At 44.9% G+C, this 27,744-nt stretch overlaps 1 protein-coding gene across 5 annotated transcripts in view; it reads left to right on the forward strand.

Moving 5' to 3' along the window:
* The window catches only part of mypn (myopalladin), a 441,574-nt gene that overhangs the window by 367,474 nt on the left and 46,356 nt on the right, over nt 1-27,744 (forward strand). For all 5 annotated transcript variants that reach the window (XR_010966743.1, XR_010966742.1, XM_068002628.1 and 2 more), the window contains exons 13-15: nt 17,529-17,750; nt 21,154-21,303; nt 23,513-23,595. Coding sequence is in view for 3 of the 5 variants with exons in the window: in XM_068002628.1 (XP_067858729.1) it covers nt 17,529-17,750; nt 21,154-21,303; nt 23,513-23,595 (455 nt within the window). In the remaining 2 variants the exon portion in view is untranslated. The remainder of the gene's footprint in view (nt 1-17,528; nt 17,751-21,153; nt 21,304-23,512; nt 23,596-27,744) is intronic.

Consider the following 27,744-nt stretch of genomic DNA (forward strand, 5'->3'; position numbering starts at 1 on the left):
TCCACCCATTCACCCATCGATCCAATCCACCCATTCATCCATCGATCCAATCCACCCATTCACCCATCGATCCAATCCACCCATTCACCCATCGATCCAATCCACCCATTCATCCATCGATCCAATCCACCCATTCATCCATCGATCCAATCCACCCATTCACCCATCGATCCAATCCACCCATTCACCCATCGATCCAATCCACCCATTCACCCATCGATCCAATCCACCCATTCATCCATCGATCCAATCCACCCATTCATCCATCGATCCAATCCACCCATTCATCCATCGATCCAATCCACCCATTCATCCATCGATCCAATCCACCCATTCATCCATCGATCCAATCCACCCATTCACCCATCGATCCAATCCACCCATTCATCCATCGATCCAATCCACCCATTCATCCATCGATCCAATCCACCCATTCATCTATCGATCCAATCCACCCATTCATCTATCGATCCAATCCACCCATTCACCCATCGATCCAATCCGCCCATTCACCCATCGATCCAATCCACCCATTCATCTATCGATCCAATCCACCCATTCACCCATCGATCCAATCCACCCATTCACCCATCGATCCAATCCACCCATTCACCCATCGATCCAATCCACCCATTCATCTATCGATCCAATCCACCCATTCATCCATCGATCCAATCCACCCATTCATCCATCGATCCAATCCACCCATTCACCCATCGATCCAATCCACCCATTCATCCATCGATCCAATCCACCCATTCACCCATCGATCCAATCCACCCATTCATCCATCGATCCAATCCACCCATTCACCCATCGATCCAATCCACCCATTCATCTATCGATCCAATCCACCCATTCATCCATCGATCCAATCCACCCATTCATCCATCGATCCAATCCACCCATTCACCCATCGATCCAATCCACCCATTCATCTATCGATCCAATCCACCCATTCATCTATCGATCCAATCCACCCATTCATCCATCGATCCAATCCACCCATTCACCCATCGATCCAATCCACCCATTCATCCATCGATCCAATCCACCCATTCACCCATCGATCCAATCCACCCATTCACCCATTGATCCAATCCACCCATTCATCCATCGATCCAATCCACCCATTCATCCATCGATCCAATCCACCCATTCACCCATCGATCCAATCCACCCATTCATCCATCGATCCAATCCACCCATTCATCCATCGATCCAATCCACCCATTCACCCATCGATCCAATCCACCCATTCATCTATCGATCCAATCCACCCATTCATCCATCGATCCAATCCACCCATTCATCTATCGATCCAATCCACCCATTCATCTATCGATCCAATCCACCCATTCATCTATCGATCCAATCCACCCATTCATCTATCGATCCAATCCACCCATTCACCCATCGATCCAATCCACCCATTCACCCATCGATCCAATCCACCCATTCATCCATCGATCCAATCCACCCATTCACCCATCGATCCAATCCACCCATTCACCCATCGATCCAATCCACCCATTCATCCATCGATCCAATCCACCCATTCACCCATCGATCCAATCCACCCATTCACCCATCGATCCAATCCACCCATTCATCTATCGATCCAATCCACCCATTCACCCATCGATCCAATCCACCCATTCACCCATCGATCCAATCCACCCATTCATCTATCGATCCAATCCACCCATTCATCCATCGATCCAATCCACCCATTCATCTATCGATCCAATCCACCCATTCATCTATCGATCCAATCCACCCATTCACCCATCGATCCAATCCACCCATTCACCCATCGATCCAATCCACCCATTCATCCATCGATCCAATCCACTCATTCATCCATCGATCCAATCCACCCATTCACCCATCGATCCAATCCACTCATTCATCCATCGATCCAATCCACCCATTCATCTATCGATCCAATCCACCCATTCACCCATCGATCCAATCCACCCATTCATCCATCGATCCAATCCACCCATTCACCCATCGATCCAATCCACTCATTCATCCATCGATCCAATCCACCCATTCATCTATCGATCCAATCCACCCATTCATCCATCGATCCAATCCACCCATTCACCCATCGATCCAATCCACCCATTCACCCATCGATCCAATCCACCCATTCATCTATCGATCCAATCCACCCATTCACCCATCGATCCAATCCACCCATTCACCCATCGATCCAATCCACCCATTCACCCATCGATCCAATCCACCCATTCACCCATCGATCCAATCCACCCATTCACCCATCGATCCAATCCACCCATTCACCCATCGATCCAATCCACCCATTCACCCATCGATCCAATCCACCCATTCACCCATCGATCCAATCCACCCATTCATCTATCGATCCAATCCACCCATTCACCCATCGATCCAATCCACCCATTCATCCATCGATCCAATCCACCCATTCATCCATCGATCCAATCCACCCATTCATCCATCGATCCAATCCACCCATTCACCCATCGATCCAATCCACCCATTCATCTATCGATCCAATCCACCCATTCATCCATCGATCCAATCCACCCATTCATCCATCGATCCAATCCACCCATTCACCCATCGATCCAATCCACCCATTCATCCATCGATCCAATCCACCCATTCATCTATCGATCCAATCCACCCATTCATCCATCGATCCAATCCACCCATTCATCCATCGATCCAATCCACCCATTCACCCATCGATCCAATCCACCCATTCATCCATCGATCCAATCCACCCATTCACCCATCGATCCAATCCACCCATTCACCCATCGATCCAATCCACCCATTCACCCATCGATCCAATCCACCCATTCATCCATCGATCCAATCCACCCATTCACCCATCGATCCAATCCACCCATTCATCTATCGATCCAATCCACCCATTCATCCATCGATCCAATCCACCCATTCACCCATCGATCCAATCCACCCATTCACCCATCGATCCAATCCACCCATTCATCCATCGATCCAATCCACCCATTCACCCATCGATCCAATCCACCCATTCACCCATCGATCCAATCCACCCATTCATCCATCGATCCAATCCACCCATTCATCCATCGATCCAATCCACTCATTCATCCATCGATCCAATCCACCCATTCATCCATCGATCAAATCTACCCATTCATCTATCGATCCAATCCACCCATTCATCCATCGATCCAATCCACCCATTCACCCATCGATCCAATCCACCCATTCACCCATCGATCCAATCCACCCATTCACCCATCGATCCAATCCACCCATTCACCCATCGATCCAATCCACCCATTCACCCATCGATCCAATCCACCCATTCACCCATCGATCCAATCCACCCATTCATCCATCGATCCAATCCACCCATTCATCCATCGATCCAATCCACCCATTCACCCATCGATCCAATCCACCCATTCACCCATCGATCCAATCCACCCATTCACCCATCGATCCAATCCACCCATTCACCCATCGATCCAATCCACCCATTCACCCATCGATCCAATCCACCCATTCATCCATCGATCCAATCCACCCATTCATCCATCGATCAAATCCACCCATTCATCTATCGATCCAATCCACCCATTCATCTATCGATCCAATCCACTCATTCATCCATCGATCCAATCCACCCATTCATCCATCGATTAAATCCACCCATTCATCTATCGATCCAATCCACCCATTCATCCATCGATCCAATCCACCCATTCATCTATCGATCCAATCCACCCATTCATCCATCGATCCAATCCACCCATTCATCTATCGATCCAATCCACCCATTCATCCATCGATCCAATCCACCCATTCATCTATCGATCCAATCCACCCATTCACCCATCGATCCAATCCACCCATTCACCCATCGATCCAATCCACCCATTCACCCATCGATCCAATCCACCCATTCACCCATCGATCCAATCCACCCATTCACCCATCGATCCAATCCACCCATTCATCTATCGATCCAATCCACCCATTCATCTATCGATCCAATCCACCCATTCACCCATCGATCCAATCCACCCATTCACCCATCGATCCAATCCACCCATTCATCTATCGATCCAATCCACCCATTCACCCATCGATCCAATCCACCCATTCACCCATCGATCCAATCCACCCATTCACCCGTCGATCCAATCCACCCATTCACCCATTGATCCAATCCACCCATTCACCCATCGATCCAATCCACCCATTCACCCATCGATCCAATCCACCCATTCACCCATCGATCCAATCCACCCATTCATCCATCGATCCAATCCACCCATTCACCCATCGATCCAATCCACCCATTCACCCATCGATCCAATCCACCCATTCACCCATCGATCCAATCCACCCATTCATCTATCGATCCAATCCACTCATTCATCCATCGATCCAATCCACCCATTCATCTATCGATCCAATCCACCCATTCACCCATCGATCCAATCCGCCCATTCATCTATCGATCCAATCCACCCATTCATCTATCGATCCAATCCACCCATTCATCCATCGATCCAATCCACCCATTCATCTATCGATCCAATCCACCCATTCATCTATCGATCCAATCCACCCATTCATCTATCGATCCAATCCACCCATTCACCCATCGATCCAATCCACCCATTCATCCATCGATCCAATCCACCCATTCACCCATCGATCCAATCCACCCATTCATCCATCGATCCAATCCACCCATTCATCTATCGATCCAATCCACCCATTCATCTATCGATCCAATCCACCCATTCACCCATCGATCCAATCCACCCATTCATCTATCGATCCAATCCACCCATTCATCTATCGATCCAATCCACCCATTCACCCATCGATCCAATCCACCCATTCATCTATCGATCCAATCCACCCATTCACCCATCGATCCAATCCACCCATTCACCCATCGATCCAATCCACCCATTCATCTATCGATCCAATCCACCCATTCACCCATCGATCCAATCCACCCATTCATCTATCGATCCAATCCACCCATTCATCTATCGATCCAATCCACCCATTCACCCATCGATCCAATCCACCCATTCACCCATTGATCCAATCCACCCATTCACCCATCGATCCAATCCACCCATTCACCCATCGATCCAATCCACCCATTCACCCATCGATCCAATCCACCCATTCACCCATCGATCCAATCCACCCATTCACCCATCGATCCAATCCACCCATTCACCCATCGATCCAATCCACCCATTCACCCATCGATCCAATCCACCCATTCATCTATCGATCCAATCCACCCATTCATCTATCGATCCAATCCACCCATTCACCCATCGATCCAATCCACCCATTCACCCATCGATCCAATCCACCCATTCATCTATCGATCCAATCCACCCATTCACCCATCGATCCAATCCACCCATTCACCCATCGATCCAATCCACCCATTCATCTATCGATCCAATCCACCCATTCATCTATCGATCCAATCCACCCATTCACCCATCGATCCAATCCACCCATTCATCTATCGATCCAATCCACCCATTCATCCATCGATCCAATCCACCCATTCATCCATCGATCCAATCCACCCATTCACCCATCGATCCAATCCACCCATTCATCCATCGATCCAATCCACCCATTCACCCATCGATCCAATCCACCCATTCACCCATCGATCCAATCCACCCATTCACCCATCGATCCAATCCACCCATTCACCCATCGATCCAATCCACCCATTCACCCATCGATCCAATCCACCCATTCATCCATCGATCCAATCCACCCATTCACCCATCGATCCAATCCACCCATTCACCCATCGATCCAATCCACCCATTCACCCATCGATCCAATCCACCCATTCACCCATCGATCCAATCCACCCATTCATCCATCGATCCAATCCACCCATTCACCCATCGATCCAATCCACCCATTCACCCATCGATCCAATCCACCCATTCACCCATCGATCCAATCCACCCATTCACCCATCGATCCAATCCACCCATTCATCCATCGATCCAATCCACCCATTCATCCATCGATCCAATCCACCCATTCATCCATCGATCCAATCCACCCATTCACCCATTGATCCAATCCACCCATTCATCCATCGATCCAATCCACCCATTCATCCATCGATCCAATCCACCCATTCACCCATTGATCCAATCCACCCATTCATCCATCGATCCAATCCACCCATTCATCCATCGATCCAATCCACCCATTCACCCATCGATCCAATCCACTCATTCACCCATCGATCCAATCCACCCATTCATCTATCGATCCAATCCACCCATTCACCCATCGATCCAATCCACCCATTCATCCATCGATCCAATCCACCCATTCATCTATCGATCCAATCCACCCATTCACCCATCGATCCAATCCACCCATTCACCCATCGATCCAATCCACCCATTCATCTATCGATCCAATCCACCCATTCATCTATCGATCCAATCCACCCATTCATCTATCGATCCAATCCACCCATTCACCCATCGATCCAATCCACCCATTCACCCATCGATCCAATCCACCCATTCATCTATCGATCCAATCCACCCATTCACCCATCGATCCAATCCACCCATTCACCCATCGATCCAATCCACCCATTCACCCATCGATCCAATCCACCCATTCACCCATCGATCCAATCCACCCATTCACCCATCGATCCAATCCACCCATTCATCCATCGATCCAATCCACCCATTCACCCATCGATCCAATCCACCCATTCACCCATCGATCCAATCCACCCATTCACCCATCGATCCAATCCACCCATTCACCCATCGATCCAATCCACCCATTCATCCATCGATCCAATCCACCCATTCATCTATCGATCCAATCCACCCATTCACCCATCGATCCAATCCACCCATTCATCTATCGATCCAATCCACCCATTCATCTATCGATCCAATCCACCCATTCACCCATTGATCCAATCCACCCATTCACCCATCGATCCAATCCACCCATTCATCTATCGATCCAATCCACCCATTCACCCATTGATCCAATCCACCCATTCACCCATCGATCCAATCCACCCATTCATCTATCGATCCAATCCACCCATTCACCCATTGATCCAATCCACCCATTCACCCATCGATCCAATCCACCCATTCACCCATCGATCCAATCCACCCATTCATCCATCGATCCAATCCACCCATTCATCCATCGATCCAATCCACCCATTCATCTATCGATCCAATCCACCCATTCATCTATCGATCCAATCCACCCATTCATCAATCGATCCAATCCACCCATTCACCCATTGATCCAATCCACCCATTCACCCATTGATCCAATCCACCCATTCACCCATCGATCCAATCCACCCATTCATCTATCGATCCAATCCACCCATTCACCCATCGATCCAATCCACCCATTCATCCATCGATCCAATCCACCCATTCACCCATCGATCCAATCCACCCATTCATCTATCGATCCAATCCACCCATTCATCCATCGATCCAATCCACCCATTCACCCATTGATCCAATCCACCCATTCATCCATCGATCCAATCCACCCATTCACCCATTGATCCAATCCACCCATTCATCCATCGATCCAATCCACCCATTCATCCATCGATCGAATCCACCCATTCATCTATCGATCCAATCCACCCATTCATCCATCGATCCAATCCACCCATTCACCCATTGATCCAATCCACCCATTCATCCATCGATCCAATCCACCCATTCACCCATCGATCCAATCCACCCATTCACCCATCGATCCAATCCACCCATTCACCCATCGATCCAATCCACCCAACATCCATCGATCCAATCCACCCATTCATCCATCGATCCAATCCACCCATTCACCCATCGATCCAATCCACCCATTCATCCATCGATCCAATCCACCCATTCACCCATCGATCCAATCCACCCATTCATCTATCGATCCAATCCACCCATTCACCCATCGATCCAATCCACCCATTCACCCATCGATCCAATCCACCCATTCACCCATCGATCCAATCCACCCATTCACCCATCGATCCAATCCACCCATTCATCCATCGATCCAATCCACCCATTCACCCATCGATCCAATCCACCCATTCACCCATCGATCCAATCCACCCATTCACCCATCGATCCAATCCACCCATTCACCCATCGATCCAATCCACCCATTCACCCATCGATCCAATCCACCCATTCACCCATCGATCCAATCCACCCATTCATCCATCGATCCAATCCACCCATTCACCCATCGATCCAATCCACCCATTCATCCATCGATCCAATCCACCCATTCACCCATCGATCCAATCCACCCATTCACCCATCGATCCAATCCACCCATTCATCCATCGATCCAATCCACCCATTCATCCATCGATCCAATCCACCCATTCACCCATCGATCCAATCCACCCATTCATCCATCGATCCAATCCACCCATTCACCCATCGATCCAATCCACCCATTCACCCATCGATCCAATCCGCCCATTCACCCATCGATCCAATCCACCCATTCACCCATCGATCCAATCCACCCATTCATCCATCGATCCAATCCACCCATTCACCCATCGATCCAATCCACCCATTCACCCATCGATCCAATCCGCCCATTCACCCATCGATCCAATCCACCCATTCATCTATCGATCCAATCCACCCATTCATCCATCGATCCAATCCACCCATTCACCCATCGATCCAATCCACCCATTCACCCATCGATCCAATCCACCCATTCTTCCATCGATCCAATCCACCCATTCATCCATCGATCCAATCCACCCATTCACCCATCGATCCAATCCACCCAACATCCATCGATCCAATCCACCCATTCATCCATCGATCCAATCCACCCATTCACCCATCGATCCAATCCACCCATTCACCCATCGATCCAATCCACCCATTCACCCATCGATCCAATCCACCCATTCACCCATCGATCCAATCCACCCATTCACCCATCGATCCAATCCACCCATTCATCCATCGATCCAATCCACCCATTCACCCATCGATCCAATCCACCCATTCATCCATCGATCCAATCCACCCATTCATCTATCGATCCAATCCGCCCATTCACCCATCGATCCAATCCACCCATTCAGCTATCGATCCAATCCACCCATTCACCCATCGATCCAATCCGCCCATTCACCCATCGATCCAATCCGCCCATTCATCCATCGATCCAATCCACCCATTCACCCATCGATCCAATCCACCCATTCACCCATCGATCCAATCCACCCATTCACCCATCGATCCAATCCACCCATTCACCCATCGATCCAATCCACCCATTCACCCATCGATCCAATCCACCCATTCACCCATCGATCCAATCCACCCATTCATCCATCGATCCAATCCACCCATTCATCCATCGATCCAATCCACCCATTCATCCATCGATCCAATCCACCCATTCACCCATCGATCCAATCCACCCATTCATCTATCGATCCAATCCACCCATTCACCCATCGATCCAATCCACCCATTCACCCATCGATCCAATCCACCCATTCACCCATCGATCCAATCCACCCATTCACCCATCGATCCAATCCGCCCATTCATCCATCGATCCAATCCACCCATTCATCTATCGATCCAATCCACCCATTCACCCATCGATCCAATCCACCCATTCACCCATCGATCCAATCCACCCATTCACCCATCGATCCAATCCACCCATTCATCTATCGATCCAATCCACCCATTCACCCATCGATCCAATCCACCCATTCATCTATCGATCCAATCCACCCATTCACCCATCGATCCAATCCACCCATTCATCTATCGATCCAATCCACCCATTCACCCATCGATCCAATCCACCCATTCACCCATCGATCCAATCCACCCAACATCCATCGATCCAATCCACCCATTCATCTATCGATCCAATCCACCCATTCACCCATCGATCCAATCCACCCATTCATCTATCGATCCAATCCACCCATTCACCCATCGATCCAATCCACCCATTCATCCATCGATCCAATCCACCCATTCATCTATCGATCCAATCCACCCATTCATCTATCGATCCAATCCACCCATTCATCCATCGATCCAATCCACCCATTCATCTATCGATCCAATCCACCCATTCATCTATCGATCCAATCCACCCATTCACCCATCGATCCAATCCACCCATTCATCTATCGATCCAATCCACCCATTCACCCATCGATCCAATCCACCCATTCATCCATCGATCCAATCCACCCATTCATCCATCGATCCAATCCACCCATTCACCCATCGATCCAATCCACCCATTCATCTATCGATCCAATCCACCCATTCACCCATCGATCCAATCCACCCATTCACCCATCGATCCAATCCACCCATTCACCCATCGATCCAATCCACCCATTCACCCATCGATCCAATCCACCCATTCACCCATCGATCCAATCCACCCATTCACCCATCGATCCAATCCACCCATTCACCCATCGATCCAATCCACCCATTCACCCATCGATCCAATCCACCCATTCATCCATCGATCCAATCCGCCCATTCACCCATCGATCCAATCCGCCCATTCACCCATCGATCCAATCCACCCATTCACCCATCGATCCAATCCACCCATTCACCCATCGATCCAATCCACCCATTCATCCATCGATCCAATCCACCCATTCACCCATCGATCCAATCCACCCATTCACCCATCGATCCAATCCACCCATTCACCCATCGATCCAATCCACCCATTCATCTATCGATCCAATCCACCCATTCATCCATCGATCCAATCCACCCATTCATCTATCGATCCAATCCACCCATTCATCTATCGATCCAATCCACCCATTCATCTATCGATCCAATCCACCCATTCATCTATCGATCCAATCCACCCATTCACCCATCGATCCAATCCACCCATTCACCCATCGATCCAATCCACCCATTCATCTATCGATCCAATCCACCCATTCACCCATCGATCCAATCCACCCATTCACCCATCGATCCAATCCACCCATTCATCTATCGATCCAATCCACCCATTCATCCATCGATCCAATCCACCCATTCATCTATCGATCCAATCCACCCATTCACCCATCGATCCAATCCACCCATTCATCTATCGATCCAATCCACCCATTCACCCATCGATCCAATCCACCCATTCATCTATCGATCCAATCCACCCATTCATCTATCGATCCAATCCACCCATTCACCCATCGATCCAATCCACCCATTCATCCATCGATCCAATCCGCCCATTCACCCATCGATCCAATCCGCCCATTCACCCATCGATCCAATCCACCCATTCACCCATCGATCCAATCCACCCATTCACCCATCGATCCAATCCACCCATTCACCCATCGATCCAATCCACCCATTCACCCATCGATCCAATCCACCCATTCATCCATCGATCCAATCCACCCATTCACCCATCGATCCAATCCACCCATTCATCCATCGATCCAATCCACCCATTCACCCATCGATCCAATCCACCCATTCACCCATCGATCCAATCCACCCATTCACCCATCGATCCAATCCACCCATTCACCCATCGATCCAATCCACCCATTCACCCATTGATCCAATCCACCCATTCACCCATCGATCCAATCCACCCATTCATCTATCGATCCAATCCACCCATTCATCCATCGATCCAATCCACCCATTCACCCATCGATCCAATCCACCCATTCACCCATCGATCCAATCCACCCATTCACCCATCGATCCAATCCACCCATTCACCCATCGATCCAATCCACCCATTCACCCATCGATCCAATCCACCCATTCACCCATCGATCCAATCCACCCATTCACCCATCGATCCAATCCACCCATTCACCCATCGATCCAATCCACCCATTCACCCATCGATCCAATCCACCCATTCATCTATCGATCCAATCCACCCATTCACCCATCGATCCAATCCACCCATTCATCCATCGATCCAATCCACCCATTCATCCATCGATCCAATCCACCCATTCACCCATCGATCCAATCCACCCATTCATCCATCGATCCAATCCACCCATTCATCTATCGATCCAATCCACCCATTCATCCATCGATCCATTCCACCCATTCATCTATCGATCCAATCCACCCATTCATCCATCGATCCATTCCACCCATTCATCTATCGATCCAATCCACCCATTCACCCATCGATCCATTCCACCCATTCATCTATCGATCCAATCCACCCATTCACCCATCGATCCAATCCACCCATTCATCCATCGATCCATTCCACCCATTCATCTATCGATCCAATCCACCCATTCATCTATCGATCCAATCCACCCATTCATCTATCGATCCAATCCACCCATTCACCCATCGATCCAATCCACCCATTCACCCATCGATCCAATCCACCCATTCACCCATCAATCCAATCCACCCATTCACCCATCGATCCAATCCACCCATTCACCCATCGATCCAATCCACCCATTCACCCATCAATCCAATCCACCCATTCACCCATCGATCCAATCCACCCATTCACCCATCGATCCAATCCACCCATTCACCCATCGATCCATTCCACCCATTCATCTATCGATCCAATCCACCCATTCATCCATCGATCCATTCCACCCATTCATCTATCGATCCAATCCACCCATTCATCCATCGATCCATTCCACCCATTCATCTATCGATCCAATCCACCCATTCATCCATCGATCCAATCCACCCATTCACCCATCGATCCAATCCACCCATTCATCCATCGATCCAATCCACCCATTCACCCATTGATCCAATCCACCCATTCACCCATCGATCCAATCCACCCATTCACCCATCGATCCAATCCACCCATTCACCCATCGATCCAATCCACCCATTCACCCATTGATCCAATCCACCCATTCACCCATCGATCCAATCCACCCATTCACCCATCGATCCAATCCACCCATTCATCCATCGATCCAATCCACCCATTCACCCATCGATCCAATCCACCCATTCACCCATCGATCCAATCCACCCATTCACCCATCGATCCAATCCACCCATTCATCCATCGATCCAATCCACCCATTCACCCATCGATCCAATCCACCCATTCACCCATTGATCCAATCCACCCATTCACCCATCGATCCAATCCACCCATTCACCCATCGATCCAATCCACCCATTCACCCATCGATCCAATCCACCCATTCACCCATCGATCCAATCCACCCATTCACCCATCGATCCAATCCACCCATTCACCCATCGATCCAATCCACCCATTCACCCATCGATCCAATCCACCCATTCATCTATCGACGCATTCAATCCACCCATCTAAGTCATCCTTCAAATCCATCCAACCAATCCGAGTCATCCATCCGTCCAATCATCCAATCCACCTTTCTACTCTTTCCTTCCATCCACCAGTCTAATTCATCTGTCAAATTCTTCCAATCCATCCACCCAATCCATGCATACAAGCTATCCACCCAGCCAATCCATCCATCCATGCCTTCCATCCAATCCATCCATCCCACCCATCCATCTATCCAATTCATCCATCCATCAATCTATTCATCAACCCAATCCATCCAGTCTATCCACCCATCCATCCAGTCTACCCACCTTTCTATCGATGGATACATCCAATACATGCATTTATCCATCTATCTATACGTTCATCCATCCAATCCAATCTAACCAGTTGTCCATCCACCTACCCCATCCATCTGTGCATCTATCTATTGTTCTTACTTATTTACAGATTCCCAATGAAGGTTCCCCATGATCCAAGGGCTCGGTTCTTGTTTTTATCAAATTTAAAGCATTTAGATTCAGACATTTATTAAACTCTTTTTACCCCTGCAGGATTTTAAATATCTGATCGAATCAACTCGCAACAGTCTTGGTCAACAACAGGTTAAGTCCAAAGCCACGTTTTACTATTTCTTCTTTATTTTCAGAACCGTATCTCATCATTCTTTTCTACATTACTAGATGTGGTGTTCGGGCACATTGCTGCCAACTGCATGAGGAATCAATGTTGCAGCTCATGGTCATGAAGAGTGAAGCTGTCTTTTGGAGATGAAATCTTTGGGGAGCCTTCAATCCTGCAATTGCAATGTTGCTTGCCTGAGCCCCCTCAGTGGTCATTAGTCAAATGTTGCATGCTGTCTTGCTGTTTAATTTCTTTACACCTGCTAAATTTATCTGACTGTCTTCTGATCTGCTTTCTCTTTTCAAAAGAACCTTTTCTTCACATTGGTTCAAAATGCACCATGAAAGTTCGATCCTAAAACTAACAACAGAATTCTCTAGTGTAGTAATCCTGTCACTGACTGATAAATTAAACTATACAATATTGTAGTTACCTATCATCCCCATCTCAAGCTTCGCTGGTCTACACTGGCTCTCTATTCCCCAATGCATCGATTTCAAAATCCTCATCTTTATTTCCGAATCCCTCCATAGCCCTATCCCACCATAACTCCGTGACCTCCTGCACACTTATTTCCCATCCTGGGCCCTTTGTTCCCTATAACTCTGACCTCCTGTGCATTCCCCCCACCCCTTCCTCCATTGCACCACTCTCTGTAACACTGACCCCAAGCCCCTCCACCTCACTTCCTTTTTCTCCACCTTTAAACACCTTTTCATAACCAACCTATTTGTTCATAACTTTGCACACCTCTCCTGCTCTACCACTTATGCTCTGTTCATCATTTTTCTCCTTTATGAGGTTGCTTGGAGAACTGGAGGACATGGCTTTAAACTTAACAAGCACAAGCAAGATTTAAGATTAGATTGTGAGATGAGATGGTTTGGTTTCACAGAGTAGCTTACATGTGAAACAGACAATGAATAACCCCTTCAAAATATCTGGCTGGGAACAGGATTGGAAGTTACGGAGATGGGGAAAATGCTGGAAATGCACAGCAGATCTGCATGGAGAAAGACAGATTGTTGTTTAAGTAGGACTCGTTATCAGAACTGGAAAGTCACGCAAACACTTTAGAAGGGTTGGAAAAGGAAGAAAAAGAAACAGATATGGGGAAAAGAACAAGCAAAGTTTGAGAGGCTCAAATATTCCATGGAATATAGTGGCCTGGAAATAGCTCATGAAATAACGGCGATGCTAACAGGGCTCACCGTTATTTCAGGGCAAATGGAACAGCAAGTTCCGGTGAGCGTGCATGCGCAGTCAAACGCAGAAATCTGGAAATTGCTCTACCATTTGCCCTGCTCGTTTGAAAGCTTTGCGTTAAAGAGATGTCACCGACTGGAAACAAACTAATCTCTCCATAAAAAAGCACGCTGGTTTTTTTAGGTCTAAACTACCTTTAATGGCATGGTAAGTATTAATGACTGCCAGACAACCTCTCTGACACTGAAAATTAACTTTTAAAACTGTGGAGTCTCAATCCTCCCGATATTAGTTGTTGCTGGGGATATCTAAAAAAAAAATTTTAAATTTAAAATTATTATTTTTTACTTATTCTTTCTGTCCCTTTTGCCTGTCTTTTAGTCTTACCCTCTCTTTATTTCACTTTCTCTAACTAATTTTATAGAGAATTTATTGATCTACCTGACACTTCCCGATTCTTAGTCTGCGTGGCTTGTGTGAAAGTGGCTTTCACTTCCTGGTTCTGACTGCGCGGCTTGTCAATGATGCTTCCAGCTATTGGTTGAGGGGAGAGAGCGATCCTTTCCCCGCGTGCACAGCTCAGAGAAGCCCGGGAAAGACGCCTGCACTTCTTACAGGTCTCCATTAAAGCAAGTTGGCGCCCAGAAGCCCGCAAAAAGTTTGTGGGTGAGTTAGTTACTTACGAGTGGCGGCAACATCCATTTGCCACTCAGTGCAATTTCCAGGCCAGTGGCTCTTGTGCTGCTGCCTTTCGCAGACAAGATTCTCCTGGATTAAATAGTGGAAATGTGGAGACAGAGGCATATTCTGGAATTTTGCTCACTTATCTGTATACAGAATTTTCCCTCGGGAGATTAAATGGGTGGGATAGTCTCCAAGATAAGGTGGATTGAGCATGGACTGGAAACAGAGAACCTAATGCTCTTTTCTTGCTCTGTGCTTTCATATGCCTTTATTCACACTGCTCCTTCCCCCCTCATCAGTCCACGTGGTGATATCAGTGACACTGTGCTGCTTGTGCTTTGTTGTGAGATGGGATGGGCAGAGAGTGAACAATAGTTCCACCAGCGTGATCTCCTTACCTGTTTGAAAGTAAAGGTTTGGAGCTGCTGTTTTTATTACAGAAATCCTTAATGTTTGTTTCAAACAAGAAATACTGCAGCAGGAAAGAAATTACTTCAGGTCAAAAATTTTTAATTTTAAACTGCTATAAATTTGGAAAAAAGTAAATTTGCATTTATCATGGAAGCTGATTTATAAACTTATTTTAACATTAAATATTTCACTATTAAGATTGAGTAGGCTCATCAAGTGTCTAGAATAGTGTAACCCAGAAAAGATTGTCCTACACAGAGAAAAGGCACAGTGATATAGTCCTTTACAATAACTATTTTCTAAAATGTTCCTATTCAAACTTTACTTTTTAACTCAATTTGACCAAGTTGTCTAACATATACAAACTTTTTTGAAATTCAGACATATGATTTAAAATCTATAGATTTATGGTTTTGGCGATGAAACAATGCAGTCAGTCAGTTCTAGCCAACAGTTTGTGCTTTGAAAGCATCTGGACAGAGATAATACAATATGCATAGCAGGCTTAAAGCTTTTAACATCTGCAGCTTAATAGGAGTTTGACTATTTGTTGTTCATTGTTAGTGTCTTAGCTGCTTCTTCATTTGAATCCTTTTATATGTGAAATAAAGAAAAGATACAGCAGCTAACTGAGATCCTTGGCAAATCTAAACTTATATTTCAGTTTGTCAGTTAATACTAACATTTGATTCCATTTTTATATATAACAAATGTATGCAAAAGCTGCAAGGTACATGTTCAGTTACCTTAAATATATCAAGAACTGACAGATTGTTTTCATTATTAAGAATACACTGGCCATAAGCAGATTCATTGTCAACCATTGTACACCTGTCTAGAGTTGCCATGTCTGCCAAAGCAGTTGTATTGTAGCATATAAAAGTTGCTGTTTCTGCTCTACAGCTGTTCTGTGCTCTCTGTTACTCATAGTCCTACCTTGTACCTTTAAAGTTGTGGTCAGTTTGTTACTGTGTCGGCCTTCTCAGCACTTAGCATGCAATCTTTCTTGCTATGCTGCCTTAGCCACAAATGCTATTGCTTTTTTCCCAACAGCCTGGATTTTACTACAGTTCTTCAGCTCAAAATTCTGCCTTATTCCTCAATTGCATCCATACAATAAGTGTTTCAGGGTATTAATGTGTGTGGGAAATCTCTGTTTCTAGGAATACAGGGTGTCCGGCTTTGAACAAAGACTGATGAATGAAATTGAATTTCGCTTGGAGAGAACTCCTGTGGACGAATCTGATGACGAAATACAACATGAGGATATTCCTACAGGGAAGTGCATCGCACCAATCTTCGACAAGAAACTCAAACATTTCCGAGTCGTTGAAGGATCACCTGTAACAATCAGCTGCAAACTTGTGGGGATACCAGTGCCAAAAGTAAGCCTTTTACTTTCTGTGATATTTAAACCATCAACACTATTGTTTCCCTTCAGACCCAGCTCCCACAATGCTTGCTACAGTTAGTCATTATTGTCTAAATATAGAATCATAGAAAGGTTACAGCATGGAAGGAGGCCATTCGGCCCGCCGAGTCTGTGCCAGCTCTCTGCAAGAACAATCTAGCTAGTCCCATCCCTCCGCCCTTTCCCCATAGCCCTGCAAATTTTTTCCCTTCAAGTATTTATCCAATTCCCTTTTGAAAGCCATGATTGAATCTGCCTCCACCACCCTTTCAGGCAACACATTCCAGATCATAGCCACTAGTTACATAAAAAAGTTTTTCCTCATGTTGCTTTTGGTTCTTTTGCCAATCACCTTAAATCTATGTCCTCTGGTTCTTGACCCTTCCACCAATGGAAACAGTTTCTCTCTATCTACACTGTCTAGACCCTTCATGATTTTGAATACCTCGATCAAATCTCCTCGCAACCGTCTCTGTTCCAATGAGAACAACCCCAGCTTCTCCAGTCTATCCACATAACTAAAGTCCCTCATCCCTGAAATCATTCTAGTAAATCTCTTCTGCACCCTCTCTAAGGCCTTCACATCCTTCCTAAAGTGCGGTGCCCAGAACTGGACACAGTAGTCCAGTTGTGGTCAAACTAGTGTTTTATAAAGGTTCATCATGATTTTCTTGCTTTTGTACTCTATGCCTCTATTGATAAAGCCCAGGATTCCGTATGCTTTTTTAATCGCTTTCTCAACCTGCCCTGCCACTTTCAACGATTTGTGCGCATATATCCCCAGATCTCTCTGTTCCTGTACCCCTTTTAGAATTGTACCCTTTAGTTTATATTGCCTCTCCTCATTCTTCCTACCAAAATGTATCACCTTGCACTTTTCTGCGTTAAATTTCATCTGCCACGTGTCTTGCCCATTCCACCAGCCTGTCTATGTCCTCTTGAAATCTGTCACTATCCTCCTCACTGTTCACTACACTTCCAAGTTTTGTGTAATCTGCAAATTTTTAAATTGTACAAGTCATTAATGTATATCAAAAAAAGCAGTGGTCCTAGTACCAACCCCTGGGGAACAACACTGTATACCTTCCTCCAGTCTGAAAAACAATCGTTCACCACTACTCTCTGTTTCCTGTCACTTAGCCAATTTCGTATCCATGCTGCCACTGCCCTTTTTATTCCAAGAGGTCCAACTTTGATGACAAGCCTATTATTTGGAACTTTATCAAATGCCTGGAAATCCATCTACACCACATCAACTGCATTGCCCTTATCGACCCTCTCTGTTACCTCATCAAAAAACTCAATCAAGTTAGTTAAACATGATTTGCCTTTAACAAATCCGTGCTGGCTTTCCTTAATTAATCCACACTTATCCAAGTGATTGTTAATTTTGTCCCGGATTATCATTTCTAAAAGTTTCTCCACTACTGAGGTTAAACTGTCTAGCCTGTTGTTGCTGGGTTTATCCTTACACCCTTTTTTGAACAAGGGGGTAACATTTGCAATTCTCCAGACCTCTGGTACCGTATCTAAGGATGATTGGAAGATTATAGCCAGTACCTCCGCAATTTCCATCCTTACTTCCCTCAGCAACCTTGGATGCATCCCATCTGGACCGGGTGATTTATCTACTTTGAGTACAGCCAGCCTTTCTAGTACCTCTTTTTCAATCCAGTATCTCAATTACCTCCGCTTTTACTGTGATTTTGGCAGCATCTTCTTCCTTGGTAAAGACAGATGCAAAGTACTCATTTAGTACCTCAGCCATTCCCCCCAATAAGTAGATCTCCTTTTTGATCCCTAATCGGGACAACCCCTCCTCTTACTACCCATTTACTATTTATGTGCCTATAGGAGACTTTTGGATTCCCTTTTATGTTGGCTGCCAGTCTGTTCTCATACTCTCTCTTTGCCCCTTTTATTTCCTTTTTCACTTCCCCTCTGAACTTTCTATATTCAGCCTGATTCTCCTGACATTTGTCATATGCCCCTTTTTTCTACTTCATCTTATTCTCTGTCTCTTTCGTTATCCAGGGAGCTCTGGCTTTAGTTGCCCTACCTTTGCCCTCGTGGGAATGTACCTAGACTGTACCCGAATCATCTCCTCCTTAAAGGCCGCCCATTGTTCGATTACAGTTTTACCTGCCAGTCTATGATTCCAATTTACCCGGGCCAGATCCGTTCTCAACCCACTGAAATTGGCCCTCCTGTAATAAAGTATTTTTACTCTAGATTGCTCCCTGTCCTTTTCCATAGCTAATCTAAACCTTCTGATTCTATGATCACTGTTCCCTAAATGTTACCCCTCTGACACTTGCTCCACTTGGCCCAGCTCATTCCCCAGAACCAGATCCAGCAATGCCTCCTTCCTCGTTGGGCCAGGAACGTACTGGTCAAGAAAGTTCTCCTGAACACACTACAAAAATTCCTCTCCCTCTTTGCCCTTTATATTATTATTAAACCGGTCTGTATTAGGATAATTGAAGTCCCCCGTTATCACTACTCTATGGCTTTTGCACCTCTCTGTAATTTCCCTGCAAATTTGTCCCTCTATCTCCTTCCTACTAGTTGGTGGCCTATAGAATACACCCAGTAGTGTAATGGCACCTCTATTCTTTCTTAACTCTAACCAAATAGATTCTGTCCTTGACCTCTCCATGACATCCTCTCCCTCCAGCACTGCAATATTCTCCTTAATCAACACTGCCACCCCTTCCCCATCACTCCTTTCTTCCCTTCCCTATCTTTCCTGAACACATTGTATCCAGGAATATTTAGTACCCAATCCTGCACTTTTTTGAGTCAGGTCTCTGTTATCGTCATTACATCATATTCCCATGTGGCTAATTGCGTCTGCAGCTCACCAACCTTATTTACTATGTTGCGTGCGTTAACAAACATGCACTGTAAACTGATCTTAGACCTTCTTGTATTCTCTCTTAGTCTGTTCCCATCTAATACCATGCTATGTGCTATCGGTCTCTCACACTCCTTTGTGCACCTTGTTTCTTCTTTCCAGTGGTGCATCCTGGTGCCCATCCCCCTGTCAAATTAATTTAAACCCTCCCCCACAGCAGTAGCGAACCTCCCCGCGAGAACATTGGTCCCAACTCTGTTGAGGTGCAACCCGCCCAGCCTGCACTTCCCCCAGAACTGGTCCCAATGCCCCAGGAATCTAAAGCCCTCCTTCCTGCACCATCTCTCCAGCCATGCATTCATCTGCTCTATCCTCCTATTTCTATACTGACTAGCGTGTGGCACCGGGAGTAATCCGGAGATTACTACCTTTACATTTATTTTATTTGAATATATACTTGCTGTAATACAGCCAAACGCATCCAGTTACAATAACTAGTTCTCATACTTTACAACGCTAGGTATACTGGTTTAAAGATGGCAAACAAATTTCCAAGAAGAATGAACATTTTAAGATGACACGAGAAGGTGATGGTGCATGTTCATTGTACATTGAATCAGTCACTAATGATGATGACGGAAACTACACAGTTATGGCAGCAAACCCCCAGGTAAGCACTAAAATCTTCAACTGGAATGTATGATCTCTCAGCTCATCTTCTGTTTGCATTGCGATCTATATCAGTGAAAAAGAAATCTTGCATTGTGCATGTTCAAATAGTAAAGTACGGAGTGGTGGAGGTCCTATATTTCTGCTCCTTCATCATCATGTACCCATTGAATGGTTGTACCTCTGAGTCATTTCAAACCATGCAACCCATTGTGTTATCAGCTGATCCTGATGTGACTGTAGATAGAGTGCATTTAGGGTATCAGGATGTTTCCATCTTTGTTATTGTTATTTATGTGATCAATAGACAGTAAATGCTTTCCAGACCACCCCTTTCAGTGGGATGCTTAGTTTGGTTGCTATTCAGAAAGGTCCTGGAAGCTACACCTTATTACACGCTGCAACCAATTTGTTTCATGGGTAACTGACAGGTCAATGAAACCCTGTTTGACCTTCAGAACTGTTCCCAAATATGCCCTGGAGTATCATGGAAATATTCCAACTACTCTAAAGCTGTCCTTTTCGTGTACTTGTCCTGAGGTACTGGGCTGTGAGAAGGTACATTTGTGGCTCCTCTCTTGCTGGGGGAGAGGGTTGGGGAAAACCTGGATCATTCTCTAAAGAGAGAAGAGGGAGGGACGGTGAACTGCTATCCTGTTCTGATGTGTACTAAATATACAGTTTGTTCTTAACCACACTCTTACATCTGGAGTTGCTCTGGCAGTAGGTGAAGATTCTGTTACTTGGTACTGTATGTCATGAACAAATAATACCTTGAGGCTTAAATACAATTTCTTTGCAAAATGTTCATTTCATTTGCTTTCAGTTTTTTTTACTTCATGCATTTTGTTTACTTTATTAGTTTTTTTGTAGTTCCTTTCATTTTCTTTCTGCTTCTGTTTTTTTTCACTACTGAACCCCTTCTCTCTTTCACTCCTCTCTCACTGTACAGTTTTCCCTCTCTCATTCTTAAAAGATCAAATTTTTACCTATAATTCATTGCTGAGGCACAACCCCTCAATAAGGCTTTAAGTCATTCCACTAACTAAGGAGCATGGATAAACCATTTGGACCTCGCACCATTACTAGTACACATGCAGGCTGACTTTCACTTTTCCTTTTGGTTGCTTGAGTCATTTTCAAAGGGGCTTAAAAGTGTGGGGGGCACTCTTTTCAAAATACTCTCCCATTGTTTTGTGAAAAAATTCATAGGTATCAAAATAAAATGTATTAAAATGAGCAAATGACATCATGGAGGTCCAGCATAGTTCGGTCACTTTGTGACTCTCCCAGAACCTGTGCGACCCAGCGCTGCCCCATTGTCTGCAGTCGGGACTGTAACTTTGCAATGGTCTGAGAACCAATCTGGAAATGCCTAACTATGGAGATCACGATATTAGCTGGAAGTGCCTTAACTTGTGGACAGCGTCACCGTGCCACATTTGTAAGCTGCCAACTTGTTTTTAAGATCATGCACAGATGTTCTGCATAAATGACATGTCGGTATTTATCAGTGATTCATGTTAAAGGGGAAAACAGACATGGGTAATAAAATCTTAAATGGAGTGTCTTGAACTGAATGGGATTCACTGCTGTTTGGTTAGGGGTACTTGTAATTGCAATTATAAATTGCAATTATAAACAAGTAAATTGTAATTTTATTTAAGCACTCCCTGGTCTGACAGCCATTCAAGTGCCTGTTAGTTTATTTTCCTGCCCTGGGCCTATGCACCATCTGGAAGTCTGAGCAAGCAGGATTGACGTGACATTGAGATAGTACTGTCCCTTTTCCTTCACCGTCCTGGATTGATAATGTAAAAGCCAGTGGTAAGTGATAAAACAGCCCAAGAGACGCATGACATGTGTGCCTAGAATTTCCATGGGGTTTCTCCAGTGGGGGATCGGTGGGAACCCTTGAGAAACAGTGTAAATGACTCAGATCGGCCATTTATGTTATTTCTCATGGGATTTTGCCAATGTTACAATGAGAGATCAGGAAAACCCTGTGGAAATTCAGGGTCATGCTGCAGTCACATAATGTGAGGGGAAGTGCTGCAGGTAGAACATAGCTACAGGCCATTCTGGGTGAAGTAATCTTCTGCACTGAATGCTACAGTGTGGGCAGCATATTTGTTTCAATTCATTTTTACTGAAATGATTCTCAGACCAGAGCCTACTGTGAATGTATTAACATGTTCTCTGTTACACAGGGAAGAATCAGTTCCTCTGGTCATCTCATGGTACAGAATACTCCAATACGTGGTCGTATCATACCGTCTGTTCAGAGCCAAAGGTAAGTTTGTCTTAGAATCGTATTAGATAGCATGTTGTTTTCCATTCTTTGGGGTTTACATTTCCTTACACATAAAGTAAAAGTCTTTTTGGGTGTCAGTAACTTGTCAATAATCTACCAACATCTGGATCCAGAATGCTACATGCAATGACAAATTCAGTCAATCTGGACAATGAGCCTCAGTTTTCAACATGGGTTTAATATTGTGGCAACAGTTTCCTGCTGTATTCACAAAAACATCAATGAAGCTGGATCCAGTTAACTTTACCCACACGTTTGAATATGTAAATACATGTACACATGTTGCAACGTAGGAGCAAGAGTAGGCCATTCAGCCCCTTAAGCCTGATCCGCAATTCAATTAGATTATGGTTGATCTGTATCTTAACTCCATTTACCCACCTTGGTTCCGTAACCCTTAATACCCTTGCCCAACAAAAATCTATCAATCTCAGTTTTGAAATTTTCAATTGATCCCCAGCCTCAACAGCTTTTTGGGAGAAGAGTTTTCCAGATTTCCACAACCCTTTGTGTGAAAAAGTGCTTCCTGAAATCACCCCTGAACGGCTTAGCTCTAATTTTAAAGTTTTGCTCCCTTGTTTTGGATTCCCCCACCAGAGGAAATAGTTTCTCTCTATCTACCCTGTTAACTCCTTTAATTATCTTAAACACCTCAATTAGATTGTCCCATAATCTTCTATACTCTAGGGAATACAAGCCTAGTCTATGCAACCTGTCCTCATAATTTAATCCTTTTAGCCCCGGGTGTCAGTAACTTGTCAAGGTTACTGTTGGGTTTAAGTTGGCCTCAAAGCTCACATGAACATGCAATTTGGAAAATTTGGCAAACGGACAAGATAATAGTAACAAGACATTTGGTGATATCATGGCTGCCATCATCCTTTTGTAGGAGTGGGATGAACAGGAGATTCAAGCATATAAGTGGAGAACTCGAGCCATATCTGAAGGAAAGTCTATTGTCTTACTTAAAAGACCATACCTTGGTCTAAACAGTGAGGCAGTTTGTAAGGAGGCAATTACAGAAGTTTGTGAAATGATACCTGCTGACCTAGGTTGACTCCCCCCTGACTTGAACTGCTCTGCTTATTGTACTAAAGATCATGAACACTTGAATTTTTTTGTTATTGGATCATTCATCGGAACATAGGGACAGGTGAAGGCCATTCAGCCCCTTGAGCCTGTTCTGCCATTCCATGAGATCATGGCTGATCTTTATCCTAACTCCATTTACTCACCTTGGTTCCATATTCCTTAATACCCTTAGCTAGCAAAAAATCTATCAATCTCAGATTTACCATTATTAATTGAGCTGGCATCTACTGCTTTTTGTAGGAGTGTTTTCCACACTTCTACCACCCTTTGCGTGAAGAAGTGTTTCCTAACTTCTCTCCTGAATGGCCTGGCTCTGATTTTAAGGTTATGTCCCCTTGTCCTAGACTCCCCCTCTAGCAGAAAAAGTTTCTCTCTATCTACCCTATCAATTTTTTCAAAATCCTAAAAACCTCAAATCAAAATCACCCCTTAACCTTCTATATTCCAGGGAATACAAGCCTAGTTTATGTAATCTCTCCTCATAAATTAACCCTTGGAGCCCTGGTAACATTCTGGTGAATCAGGGTGGCACCCCTTCCAAGGCCAATATATCCTTTCTAAGGTGTGATGTCCAGAACTGTAAACAGTGCTCCCAATATGGTCTAACCAGGGCTTTGTATAGCTGTAGCAAAACTTCCTCCCCTGTATATTCTCGCCCTCTAGTTATAAAGGCTAACATTCCATTAGCCTTTTTAATTATTTTTTGTACCTGACCACGACATTTTAGTGATCTGTGCACACGGACTCCTAAATCTCTTTGGACCTCCACCAATCCTAACTTTTCACTATTTAAAAAATACTCGGACCGATCCTTTTTTGGTCCAAAATGGATAACCTCACATTTACTTGCATTGAAATCCGTCCGCCAGTTTTGCCCACTCACATAATCTATCAGTGTCTCTTTGTAATTTTATGCTCCCGTCTACACTACTTACTATGCCACCAATCTTTGTGTCATCGGCAAACTTAGATATATAACTCTCTATTGTGTCATCTAAGTCATTAATAAATATAGTGAATAGTTAGAACATAAGAACATAAGAAATTGGAGCAGGAGTAGGCCAATCGGCCCCTCGAGCCTGCTCCGCCATTCAATAAGATCATGGCTGATCTGATCCCAACCACAAATCTAAAGAACACAAGAAGTCGGAGCAGGACCCGGCCACATAGCCCCTGGGACCTCTCCGCCACCCACAGGGCATTGACCGATCCGAACTCAGCTTCATGTCCAATTTCCTGCCCGCTCCCCATAACCCCTAATTCCCTTTACTTCTAGGAAACTGTCTATTTCTGTTTTAAATTTATCTAATGATGTAGCTTCCACAGCTTCCTGGGGCAGCAAATTCCACAGACCTACCACCCTCTGAGTGAAGAAGTTTCTCCTCATCTCAGTTTTGAAAGAGCAGCCCCTTATTCTAAGATTATGCCCCCTAGTTCTAGTTTCACCCATCTTTGGGAACATCCTTACTGCATCCACCCGATCAAGACCCTTCACAATCTTATATGTTTCAATAAGATCGCCTCTCATTCTTCTGAACTCCAATGAGTAGAGTCCCAATCTACTCAACCTCTCCTCATATGTCCGCCCCCTCATCCCCGGGATTAACCGAGTGAACCTTCTTTGTACTGCCTCGAGAGCAAGTATGTCTTTTCTTAAGTATGGAGACCAAAACTGTATGCAGTATTCCAGGTGCGGTCTCACCAATACCTTATATAACTGCAGCAATACCTCCTTGTTTTTATATTCTATCCCCCTAGCAATAAAAGCCAACATTCCGTTGGCTTTCTTGATCACCTGCTGCACCTGTTGAGGCCCTAGCACAGATCATTGTGGGACACCACATCCCTTCTCTCTATTTTCTACCGCCTAACCAATCCCCTAACCAGATTAATAATTTGCCTTCAATTCCATGAGCTTTAATTTTAGCTAACAGTCTCTCATATGGAACTGTATCGAATACCTTCTGAAAGTCCATATAAACTACATCCATAGACATTCCTCTATCTACTACTTTAGTTACTTCCTCAAAAAATTCAGTTAGGTTCGTTGGACATGACCTACCCATTACAAGTCCATGTTGGCTCTCTCTAATCAGCTCAAATTTCTCCAAGTGCTCAGTCACTCTGTCCTTAATTATAGATTCAAATAACTTCCCCACAACAGATCTTAGACTAACAGGTCTATAATTTCTTGGTTTTTCTCACCTTTCTTAAATAATGGAGTTACATTTGCAATTTTCTAATCTAAAGGGGCAATTCCTGAATCGAGGGAGCTTTGGAAGATTATGGCTAAAGCATCTGCAATTCCTCATCTCCATCCTTTAAATCTCTGAGGTAGAAACCATCAGGTCCTGGGGATTTGTCAGTCTTTAGTGCCATTATCTTTTCTAATATTGTTTTCTTGCTTACATTAACTTTAGTGAGTTCCAGTCCTTGATTCATTATTAGTTTCCCTGGAATGTCAGGTACATTATCCTCTTCCTCTACTGTGAAGACCGACACACAGTAATTATTCAACAAGTCTGCCATTTCCTTATTTTCATTTGCAATATTATCTGCATCTGTTTTAAAGGCCCCTTTTCTTCTAATCCAATTGTAAAAACTTTTTATGTTAATCGTGATATCCCTCGCAAGTTTCTTTTTGTATTCTCTTTTTGCAGCTCTTACTATTTTTTTTGTCTTCCCTTGCTGTTGTTTATACCTCTCCCAGTCCCCTGGATCTACACTATTATTTGCACTTTTGTGGGCTCTTTCCTTTAGTTTTATGTTATCTCTCCCCTCTTTTGTCAACCATGGCTGTTTTATTTGGTAAGTAGAGCTCTTGTCCCTAAGGGGTATATAGTGGTCCTGTATTAAGCTAAATTCTTTTTTGAATACCTCTCACTGTTCATCTGTAGTTTTACCCAATAACAAATTGACCAGTTTGCTGTTGTCAGTCTCTGTCTCATCCCGTTAAAGTTAGCCGTACCAAAATCTAGAATCTTAGTACTGTGTTATGTTTCTCCTTTTCAAACCTAACATTGAATTCGATCATAT

The sequence above is a fragment of the Heptranchias perlo genome, chromosome 21 (assembly GCF_035084215.1).
Source record: "Heptranchias perlo isolate sHepPer1 chromosome 21, sHepPer1.hap1, whole genome shotgun sequence".
NCBI lineage: Eukaryota > Metazoa > Chordata > Chondrichthyes > Hexanchiformes > Hexanchidae > Heptranchias > Heptranchias perlo.